The sequence below is a fragment of the Panonychus citri genome, unplaced genomic scaffold (genome assembly GCF_014898815.1).
Source record: "Panonychus citri isolate SS breed McGregor unplaced genomic scaffold, ASM1489881v1 Contig00011, whole genome shotgun sequence".
NCBI classification, from domain to species: Eukaryota; Metazoa; Arthropoda; class Arachnida; order Trombidiformes; family Tetranychidae; genus Panonychus; species Panonychus citri.
Genome location: NW_026515416.1, coordinates 1,197,273 through 1,207,628, shown reverse-complemented (window position 1 = coordinate 1,207,628; position 10,356 = coordinate 1,197,273). Strand labels below are relative to the sequence as shown.

The following is a 10,356-nucleotide window of genomic DNA, read 5'->3' as shown; positions in this document are numbered from 1 at the left end:
CTCTTCTTCATCTCGACCAGTTTTCATTTCGTTTGAAACAAGAGAAAGTACAAGTTACTTTGGAAGGAGAAAAACTTGGAACATATCAAAATACCTCATCATCCTTCATCATCCTCATCCATAAACCTCATCATCTTTCATCTTTCATCTTGTCATCTAATATCTACAATATGATAACATTAATTACCAATGAAACAATTAAAAGATCAGTATTTTCATCGTCAACGTTCATAGTAGATTGTATTCTATCAACTTTAATCCTTTTTATCATAATTAATCAAAAATTTATCCAAGTTTCATGTTCCAAGAATTTAAGTTTCATCCAAGGTACAAAATCTTTAATCATTTACTTAATCATAATGTTCATCAATTTTTTATTGTGATTGAATTGTTGTAATTTAATCATTGATTCAATTGTTTCCAAGGAAATTTGCTTTTAGTTATTATTTTTTAATTCGTTTTACTCAATTCATTTCCACCATTGGTTACATCAGATCACAACGATCACCAATCAATTATTATCAATCAAATTATTGATTAATTCTTGGATTAAATCACTCAACTAATTAAATGATTCTTTTTCTCGTTCAATCACCATTTCTCCAGGTTCACCAATTAAGTGCGCAAACGAAGGTCAGTTGATTAAAGTTCCGTTCCTGCCCAAGGATCCATGTAACATATCATGTAAATGTGTCGCTGGTGAGGTTACATGTCAAAGGGAATCGTGTTTCGGTTTTGAAGGCGGAGGTCGAAGTGGACTAAGTGGTAGTGGGCTTTTCAATTCCGGAGGGTTCGGTAGTGCCAAGGCAAGTGTATATCAAAATGGTGTCGGTAGTGGCAGTGTCTCTGCGATTGGAATCAATAACAACAATCGTAATAAAGTTAATTCTAATCATCAGCAACAGTTAAACAACAAAAACGGTTTCGGTGTTTGTAAAATTGATTCAAATCCGTCACGATTATTGACCTTTGATGGTTTTTCCTACAAGTATATTGGTCGTTTTAATTATGTTGCAACTCGAGATTGTTCAAAGAAAATTTTCTCAGTTCATTTAGTGAATACTGATTCAGGTAATGAATCAACTCCATCATCATCCTCATCCTCATCTTCATCTTCATCTTCTTCATCATTTTTACCTGCAACTTCCGCTGCTTGGACTAGTAATACAATTAAAGATCATCATCCCCTCATGAACACTAATTCCAATCATCACCAATTAAATTATTCAATTATAACAAGTAATCATCTAGACCAATCATCTAAATTAACACCACCAATTAGACCTTCATTTAATACAATTGTCGTTAAAATTAAAGGAATTAAAGTTCGAATAAGTCAATCGAGTGTTAAAATTGGACGAAAAGAGATCAATTTACCTTATGTCAAACTCGGTGTCCTTTCGGTCATTCGAGATGGACCTAAGATTATAGTTCGATCAAATATTGGTAAGTTAATTGTTCCAAATTTTACTTTTCAATCAATTGAATTTTATTATTTTTCTCTTGATTTTGTTTTTCGTCTATTTTAATTGATTTTGTGTTCATTTTCCAATTGGTTCATTTTTGTTGGAAATTTGATTTTATTTATCTTAATAGGAATTCGTGTAACATGGAATCGTCATGATACAACTCAGATTTTCATTCCTCGTAGTTATAAAGGTCAAGTTTGTGGACTTTGTGGGAACTTCAATGGTAATCCAAAGGACGATTTAAAGACTAAACGTGGATTAAGATCAACCGATCTGACGAAGTTCTTTAATTCTTGGAAAGTTGGTGGACATCGAAGTACAAAAGATGTAATTGTTCTCAAATTGTATCAATATACTCGATTACGGACTAAGAAGAAGAAAATTTTCAACATGAGTTGACCAAGAAGGAGATAGAGAGAGAAGACGAACAATAATAAGAATAAGGAAGTAAGATGATGAAGGAAGATGAAAAAGGAAACAGTGATAAAGGTGATGAGGATGAACGAGAAGAGGCGAGAAAGTGAAAGAGAGAGAGAGAGAGAGAGAGAGAGAGTATATTATTAATAAAAAATATAAGCTTTACATCAATTTTTTTCGCTCATAAGATTCGTGCAGATAATATAGAGACAAAGAAGCTAATGGGTGAAGAGAGACCAAGATATTAATTAACACAATTACATCGCGTATCGTTTAGTCCAAAGTCTTGCAATTCGATCATGTTCTTCCCTATGTTGTAAATATTGTGTGGCTATGTTTCCAACAAGAGGATCAGCTAAATGAAGAAAATAAAACGTAAATTAGTTGAAATTTTCATCATAACAAATAATTAAATTGATGTAAAGTTTATATTACCAGGATTGGAATCTGTTAATAGTGAACAAATTGACAACAGAACCTTGGCAATAGTTAAAGCGGGACTCCAATTGTCTTTCAATATATCCAAACATATAACGCCTTGACTATTTATATTACAATGATAGATTCGAGTTCGGAAAGTGACCTTTAGGAATGAGAGAGAAAAATTATCAACAAAAATTTCTCATATTTGAGTAAAATTCAACAAGGATAACATTTCATTCAATAACATATCATGTTAACATTATCAGTCCTTGATAATATTGTAAATTGTATAAAAAAAATCAACTATTCATTCAAATTGATCTGTATGAAAATGTATATATTGTACAATAATGGCTCCTAATTTTGTATTAAATGATTAATATTTTTCTTATCTTAAAATTTCATTTCTTTTAACTTGAATAACATTGAACAAACTAATTGGTCTTCTAGTGTAATTAATCAAGATTAAATTACATTCATTGGTTAGTATAAACAAATTGAATTGTAATTTAACTTGGAGAAAGGAAGAAAACTAATAACTAAAACTTTCAATTAGTAGAGAGGAATATCAATCAAATCAGTGATGAATTTGAATGATTATCATTGAAATAGATACAAAAAGTTGTAATTTATCACTTGATAAGACAAGTTGTTAGACTTTTGAGAAGATTTAATTGATTTTTCCAATTAAATTGTTTGGGTGATTTAATTTTCCGAAAGGATTGCCAATCAACTGGGAAGATGATGATGTAAAGGAAGACGAAGGCAAAAAGGAAACTATTACTACGACAGCAAGTAAGGAGTAACCAACTCCCTCTGGAGACAACAGTTAGTACAATGATGAAAAGGTCTTTCTTTCTTTCTGTCTTCTTTTTCTATTATTTTTGTGATCACAATTAAAGTTCCAACCTTTGGAGGTTTGAATGGATATTCTGGTGAGAAATGAATATCCAAGAAGAAAACTCCTCCTTCATAAACTGATCCTGGAGGTCCTAATATGGTTGATACCCATTCGTATAGATTATCGCCTTTTGGACCAGCACTAAATGAGGAAGAAAACGAAATAAAAACATTAGAGCAAAAATAATAACAAACAGGTCGAAATTAGAGTGATAACATTTTCATTTTTTTATCAGAACAAAACCGAACCCAAATACAGAAAGAGAAACTTGAATAGTATCAAAAAGACATTTCCAAGAGGAGGAGATGAGAAATAGACAGAGAGAGAGATTAAGTTGTTTGTGGAAATCGAGAAAAAGGTCAACCTTATTTCTCACAAAGTTGATTTCTCTTTTCTACCAAGAGAAATAGAGGAAAATAAAGTAGAAAGAAAGAAAGAAAGAAAGAAAGAAAGAAAGAAAGAAAGAAAGAGAGAGAGAGAGAGAGAGAGAGAGAGAGAGAGAGAGAGAGAGAGAGAGAGAGAGAGAGAGAGATGTATTTCGATTAAGGAAGGAGAAAGATGAGAAGAAGAAAACTAGAAGAAAGGTAAAAATGCTTTTTTCTTCTCAATATATGAAAAGAAAATGGGAAGTTACGAAGGTAGAGAAACAGAGAGATGAATAGAGCTCATGTCTTCCAATGATGGTCATCGTCACCACCATCATCAAATTGACCCTTGTTAAACTGTTCTGGTAGTTATCAAGTGAAACCATTTGATATCATCAACTGAAATTACTTCGTGATCCATTTAAATTAACTTGTTATATCAAAATCTCTAACCAATTGGTTGTATATGAACACTTCCAATTTCAATTCCAATACAAACACATAAAATATTATACATTGCAATTTGATTTGATAAAATACAAAATCAATCGTAAAAGCAAAAACTTATATTAAGATAAATATTAAGATTGAGATAAACACAGGTAGATAATCAGGTTATTTTCATCGGTTAATAAACTGTTACTATTTAGCTAATTACTGAAATAAATTTATATCAATTTTCATGGGTTATAAACCATAAACTATGATAGATGAGCTTCTTTTGCAAACTAATCGTTGATATGAAATAAGTTTGGAAAAGGTAAAAATATAATAATATCATTGAAACAAAATCCAGCAAAAGTAAATCAATTCATGTTGAGTGAATTTCTGTTGATAAGCTTTATATTCAAACCAGAATCAATAATCTGTGTTGAGGAAAAATGATCAAAGTTGATGTTCTGTATGAGAATAGACCAGAATAGATAATAGAAAACCATGTGAATTCTGATCCTCTCTTTTTCTGAATAAAATGATATTCATCATTATTTTCACTTTAAATTCTATGGAAAATTTTTATGCAGGAAAATGATCGATTTTATTTCTTCTTTACTTGATTTTTTTTATACAGATTCATTATTACTCTCTCATTGACCTCAGGGCTTTTCAAGTTCCAATAACTTGTCTGTTATCTTGTCTGATAATTATGATAATAAAAAAAAGGGATAAAGGAAAATAACAAATAGTTGTTTTTTTCTGATCATATGAAATTCAGATTCAGTTGGAAGAGTTGGAGAAGTGTAAGTGATGACACAATTAGATGTATAAGCTTTCATAAGTTGACAGTAAATGATTGAGGGGAACATTGTTTTAATCACTAAGAGGATAATTTCATTAAGAGATTTAGATTAACTTAATTACAATAATAATCATAATATATTAGTTATTGTAAAAGTTATGAGACTATTATGTCAACATGAACAGTAAATTCATCAAAGTTTAAACAAATGAATGAAATTTTCATCAAAATTCATCCAAAGTATCAAAAGTAATTCTTAAAATGAGAAATATAAATAAAAAGTAACAATTAAATCACAAGTTCTGTAATATCTTTATTACGCCTGATCTTCATGGTAACATGAATAGTATTTACATGAGAGGAAAGATTAGAGATTAAGTTCAATGATGTAATTTTAATTTCAAATTGAATATTCAATTATTAACCATGTTAACCTAATAGACTTGGCTGAGTTTTGTTGACCTTTTTTTTCATTATCTGTAGCAATCAAATAAGATCAACTAATTGCTGGTGGGTGAATCGTTTCAAATCAGAATCAGTAGTAATAGTTTACTATCATGAAATTATACAGACTATCATTGATTCAACATTTCAATGGATTCAAGAAAATATCAATTCAAGTGTTGAAATTTCTCATGAAAAGTATAATAACTAATGTATCATAGTTAATATCAGTTTCGTGATTTTCTTGCAATAGAAAAAATTTTTTTTACCTAACAATGATAGAGATTTACAGAAATCAATGAGAATTTCAATTCTGTGTTATCTTCATGGTTAAATATCATCATGATAAGGAAAGTTTCCTTCAATTGAGTCTGTGTCTAAATGAATCAACTGTATCATATGAAGTAATACATTAAAAGACATTTTAATTGAAATTTGTTGATAATATGAAAAGCTAACAAACTTAATCAATGAATTAATCTGAATGGACAAAATCAGAGTGAAAACTAATCACTAATGGTGATTAGCGGTGAAATTAATTAACCAATTGATTGATAATAACAATGTTTACGGGCACATACACTTTAACTTTTACTTGTTAAGATAATTGATAGTATTAATACAATATGTATTCATAGAGATGTTGATAAAAATCAATAGACAGAATAAAAGTTCATTAACAATCCATTAGTCCAGAAAAACTAATCAATGATTAACATGAGGGTAAAAATGAAGAAGAGGAAATGAGATGAGATGATAAGGTGATGATTGAATGAGAAGGAAGAGAAAAACATTAATAAGATGAAAGATCAAAGTATAATTAATAAATAAATATCATGATAATTTGGTTAATAATAATCATCATCATAAATTGATTAATAAGATTATTATTATTTATAAGAAAACACCAAATGAAAACTGTCAATAAATTGTTTACATAATAATAGTAAGATAGATGTATAATAAATGGATTGATTATATTGGGAATTTGGTGGAGATGAATTAAAGAAATTAAATTAATTGTAAAAGTGGAAATAGCAATCAAACAATACAGAGAAATGAAACAAAGATCATTTCTAATTGAAATCTATTTATATTCACAATTACCATGATAGAAGATTTTTATTTCATGGAATCAGTTTGTTTCCTTTAATCTAATCCAATTCACTTTCTGGCTAATACAATAATATAACAAGAGAAGACGCATAAAAAGCTGACAGACTCAAAAAATACATCAAGATGAGGATGATGATCAAGGAGAGAATAAGATGAAAAGAAGACGAATAATAAAGTGAGTGAGAGAGAGAGAGAGAGAGAGTAGAATGATAAGTAAACGAGATGAATAAGAATAGAAAATAGATATGGGTGGAAATGGAGAGAACTTCATTTCGAATCGTATTTGTATGTACTTTAAAAGGTGAATGGTGAAAATAATGATCAGGGTGATGGAACATAATGAACAGGAATTGAAAAAAAGTGCATGAACTTTTTTTTTGATATCGGAATAGAGTTTGAATTGAGTGAGAGAGAAAAAAAATACAGATTATCTTCTATCAAGTTTGATATAAGTTTTTATAATATGTGAGTTTCTCTCTCACTTTATTTGAATGGATAAACACGCAAGTGAAGGCTTATCGATTGATACGAGATGTGTGTGTGTGTGTTGTCAACAACAACATTAATATGAAAATAATTTGAAATTTGATAATTTGAGATAATTTGGTGTTGATAAGTTGACTAGACGATCGATACTTTATGAGTTTATCAACGTTTTCTAATATTGGGTCACTGTCACAACAATCAAATTAGCTGACGATTATGTTAGAGAATTAATTTGATTGCATTTACCAAATTGGTTAGTTGTTTGCTATTAAAAAAATGTGATTTACTATTGATTAAGAAATCTTGTTTGAGAATTAGTAATAGAAAAGGTGGAAAAGTCTATGACAAAATGAGAAAATAGTGTAATAATCAAATGTGTATTGCGAGTGAGTTAGAGAGAGAGAGAGCAGATTTGTTCCAATTTTACTGATTAGTTTGAGTCGTTTACTTTTTTTCTCAACTGATTTGTTCAATGTAATGTCACATTGCTCTTTGCTATTCTGTCGTAAAAATAGTAAAGATTAACAAAGTTATTGAATCAATATCAATAAGAACAAATCTGATTACATAGATATTGTTTTTTTACTTAGCTTCTTTCTGAGATCCGATCAGAGTACTTTACCTTTGACAGTTTGATATAACTTGAAACGAACAAATTTTTTTCTTTCTCTACTTTTCATCTCATGTCAACATTGACCAAGTAAATAAAAAGAGCGTTCATAATAAATGTTAACCTTACCTACAGTTTGGCGGAGGATCCAGGGTAATCTCTGCAAGCTCTTTCTGAATCCTATAGAGAAAGAGAGAGAGAGAGAGAGAGAAAAGGAGCAAAAAGAGAGGTAAGTTAATGATGAAATAGATGAAGAGGGAGAGAAGACAAGGGATGAAAGAGGGAAGAAGGAGAGAGGGAGAAATGATGAGGATATAAGTCAGATTTGAGGGAAAACAAGCGTTATAGAAATACAGGGCTAAGGTTGAAAGAGAAAAGGCAAGATGATGATGATGATGGTTAACGCTAAACTAAATCGATCATGTTGTAGAAGAGAAGATAGACAGAAATGGGGAGGGAGGGAGAAAGAAAGAGAGATAGAGAAACACTTTGAAGAAAAGAGGAGTTGGACAACTTGTAAGCTGAGAAAGAGACATAACAACAAAGTCATGAGCACTTTTTTTCTCTCTCTCTTGAAAAAGAGAAACAAAGAAACAGATTGAGAAATAAGCAATTCAAACCTTTTAGCACTGGTTGATAATGATTTGTGCATTCGAGGATTATCATGAAATCGATGAGTGAGAGAGGTTTCTCTTGATTTAACTCGTTCGGTGGAAGTTGGAGTTGCTGCGTTTCGGGCAGATTCCGATTCACCTGATTCAATGTGACCATTGGATCCATTGGTTATCGATCCACGACTTGCAGAATTACTGGAGTCTGAAGATGAAGATGAAGAGGTGGAGGTGGATGAGGAGGTTGTAGAAGTTGATAGAGAAGAAGAAGCAGAAGCCGACGATACACTATGGGTACCATTAGAAGAACTTGGCATCGAAAGGGAGACACTGTTATTAAAATTCGATGTCGAAGGTAAATTGTTGTTTGGTCCAGCTGATGATGAAGATGATGAGGCATCGGTTGTTGGAGTGGTAGATGAGTTGCTACCTGAGATACGACCACCACTAACCTTCATTCTTTTGTTTCTTTCTCTATCTAATCTTTCTTCATTCATCTTTGATAGTTTTCTTTAGATGTAAGAACAGGTAGAGAGTTACAACTATATATAAGGTCCAAAAAGAATAAGGTAACTATTGTAACTGTAGAATATTGAAAAGGAAGAGAGAAAATAAAAACAATCTAAGAAAATTAAACGAGGAAAAAAAAGATTTCACCGATTGATTTGCACAGAGAAAAAATGAAATTTTAAGAATAAAAAGGAGAGAAAAAACAGTAAGTAAAGATATGGAAAAATTGGGAAAATGAGGCAAGGAAAAAGAGAAAAAAAGAAGAGAAAGACGAAGAGAAAATGATGAGGATTGAATAAAGAGGAAGAGGAGAAAAAGCGAGAGAGAGAAGAGAAAAAGATCCTTCAAGGAGTATAGAGAAAAGCTAAGAGGCATAAGCATATAAAATACAAAATAACAAAAGCAAAGAGAGAAAGAGAGAGAGAGAGAGACAGAGAGGGAAAGAGAGACAGAGAGAGCGAAAGATGAGATATAATAATCAAATCAGGCCTGAGCTTCTTGTTAATATTAAACAGAATTTGACCAGAAATGAAGGGCCATGTTGATGGTGGAAATATTCAAGTTTGAATAGAAAGCGATGGAATCAACATTCATTGAGCAAATTAATTAAACGCTCAAGACAGGAAATGGCTTGGAAACAAGGGAGGAAGGAGAGAGAGAGAGAGAGAGAGATAAATTTTAAAGAAACATTTTATATTCTCTAAAGAATTATCAAGATGAGGTCACTTGTTTATTCTTAATCTTGTTGTTTCTCTGTTTTTTTCTTCTTCTTCTTCTTGTCTCGGTAGAAGAGAACATGAAAGAAGTAAAAAATAAGGAGAAACTAAAAAAGATTTAGAAATAGCATTAAAAGCTATTCTCAGAGCTAATTCGTTAAACAATGGACCATAATTTACTTACTTGATTTAGAATTTGAAATAAAAAACAAAGGTAAAATCTATTAAAAGAATATGATAAATTCTAAAAAAGATGTCGATGAAAGAACAAAGATTTTTCTCTTACCGGTATAAGTGTTTACACTCTCATAGGGTTTGTTTTGTTTGTTATGAATTCGGTGTCGCTGTGGTTTTGTCAAATGCTTTTTGCTTTCTAAAGAGAAAGAGAAAAAATGATCATTAAAGAGAAATTATGGAACAATATTAATAACATTGGGATAGGCAAGAAGATGTAAAGAGATGAAAATGTCACAAAAGATGAAACTGCAGACAGAAAGGAAAAGAAAAATGACCATAAAGAAAAAAAAGAGAAAAGAAGCAAAAAAAGCAAATGTAGAAGAAGAAAAAGAGAAAACAAAAAATTGAAATGGAAAAATTTTCGAAAAACAGAGTTGATTGAATAAGAAACTTACCCCAAATAAGAATAGTGATTACAAATAATTGTAATTGGTAATTAATCTCATTGAGAGAGATTCAATTCTCCAAACTAATTAAAGTGACACAATTGATTAAACTGTTTCTCATCAGTGATGATTAAAAGTGCGACCAAGATTAACTCTTTTTACCACCAGGTGGCGATTCCATAGCGAATCATATGTTCAATTAGTTTGTCGATTTGTCAATGAAACTTTTTCCTCGATTACTATTTATTGTAAATGTCTATTTGTTTCAAATACTGAGTGAAAATTGATTTAATTTTTGGAGGGTGTGTTGCTAATTATGGATGGATTTTACTTCCAGGATATTACGAGGCTCGTAAAGATTTGATGACCATTAGGATCTTTGTGTTGATGGACAGAAATTTAAATTATCAATTTAAGTTCATTTGTGT

General features: G+C 30.6%; 3 protein-coding genes across 9 annotated transcripts in view; 2 read left to right on the top strand and 1 right to left on the bottom strand.

Annotated features, from left to right (window-relative positions):
- LOC128392822 (uncharacterized) overlaps positions 1 to 10,356 on the top strand; it is a 63,926-nt gene that overhangs the window by 6,403 nt on the left and 47,167 nt on the right. The gene's annotated exons all lie outside the window — the stretch shown is intronic.
- LOC128392665 (BMP-binding endothelial regulator protein-like) lies at positions 29 to 2,186 on the top strand. 2 transcript variants are annotated; one of them, XM_053352735.1, is made up of 4 exons: positions 30 to 327; positions 607 to 1,071; positions 1,318 to 1,446; positions 1,597 to 2,186. In XM_053352735.1, exons 1-4 carry the CDS (start codon positions 171 to 173, stop codon positions 1,866 to 1,868), a joined length of 1,023 nt encoding a protein of 340 aa, XP_053208710.1. In that variant the 5' UTR covers positions 30 to 170; the 3' UTR covers positions 1,869 to 2,186. The 2 variants fall into 2 exon arrangements, with proteins under 2 accessions (XP_053208702.1, XP_053208710.1); XM_053352727.1 differs by having other exon boundaries at positions 29 to 327; positions 607 to 1,446.
- LOC128392736 (ubiquitin-conjugating enzyme E2 E1-like) lies at positions 1,728 to 10,094 on the bottom strand. Of its 6 annotated transcripts, none has more exons than XR_008326033.1 (8): positions 9,938 to 10,094; positions 9,592 to 9,678; positions 8,089 to 8,661; positions 7,598 to 7,648; positions 3,219 to 3,351; positions 2,322 to 2,469; positions 2,053 to 2,241; positions 1,728 to 1,836 (listed from the first exon to the last, which is right to left on the bottom strand). XR_008326033.1 is itself a non-coding variant. In XM_053352828.1 (8 exons), exons 4-8 carry the CDS (start codon positions 8,574 to 8,576, stop codon positions 2,144 to 2,146), a joined length of 918 nt encoding a protein of 305 aa, XP_053208803.1. In that variant the 5' UTR covers positions 8,577 to 9,219; positions 9,490 to 9,526; positions 9,592 to 9,678; positions 9,938 to 10,094; the 3' UTR covers positions 1,889 to 2,143. The 6 variants fall into 6 exon arrangements, 5 of the variants coding, with proteins under 5 accessions (XP_053208822.1, XP_053208803.1, XP_053208809.1 ...); XM_053352828.1 differs by lacking the exon at positions 1,728 to 1,836 and adding an exon at positions 9,490 to 9,526 and having other exon boundaries at positions 1,889 to 2,241; positions 8,089 to 9,219; XM_053352834.1 differs by lacking the exon at positions 1,728 to 1,836 and adding an exon at positions 9,490 to 9,526 and having other exon boundaries at positions 1,889 to 2,241.

What these genes read in the sequence shown, in the direction of transcription:
- LOC128392736 (XM_053352828.1), bottom strand. Translation starts at nt 8,576, where the DNA reads ATGAATGAAGAAAGATTAGATAGAGAAAGAAACAAAAGAATGAAGGTT. An exon ending in TTATCAACCAGTGCTAAAAG is followed by an intron (nt 7,649 to 8,088) that starts GTTTGAATTGCT and finishes CTTTCTCTATAG; the next exon opens with GATTCAGAAAGAGCTTGCAG. An exon ending in GATCCTCCGCCAAACTGTAG is followed by an intron (nt 3,352 to 7,597) that starts GTAAGGTTAACA and finishes TTCCTCATTTAG; the next exon opens with TGCTGGTCCAAAAGGCGATA.
- LOC128392665 (XM_053352727.1), top strand. Translation starts at nt 171, where the DNA reads ATGATAACATTAATTACCAATGAAACAATTAAAAGATCAGTATTTTCA. An exon ending in GAATTTAAGTTTCATCCAAG is followed by an intron (nt 328 to 606) that starts GTACAAAATCTT and finishes CCATTTCTCCAG; the next exon opens with GTTCACCAATTAAGTGCGCA. An exon ending in TATAGTTCGATCAAATATTG is followed by an intron (nt 1,447 to 1,596) that starts GTAAGTTAATTG and finishes TTATCTTAATAG; the next exon opens with GAATTCGTGTAACATGGAAT.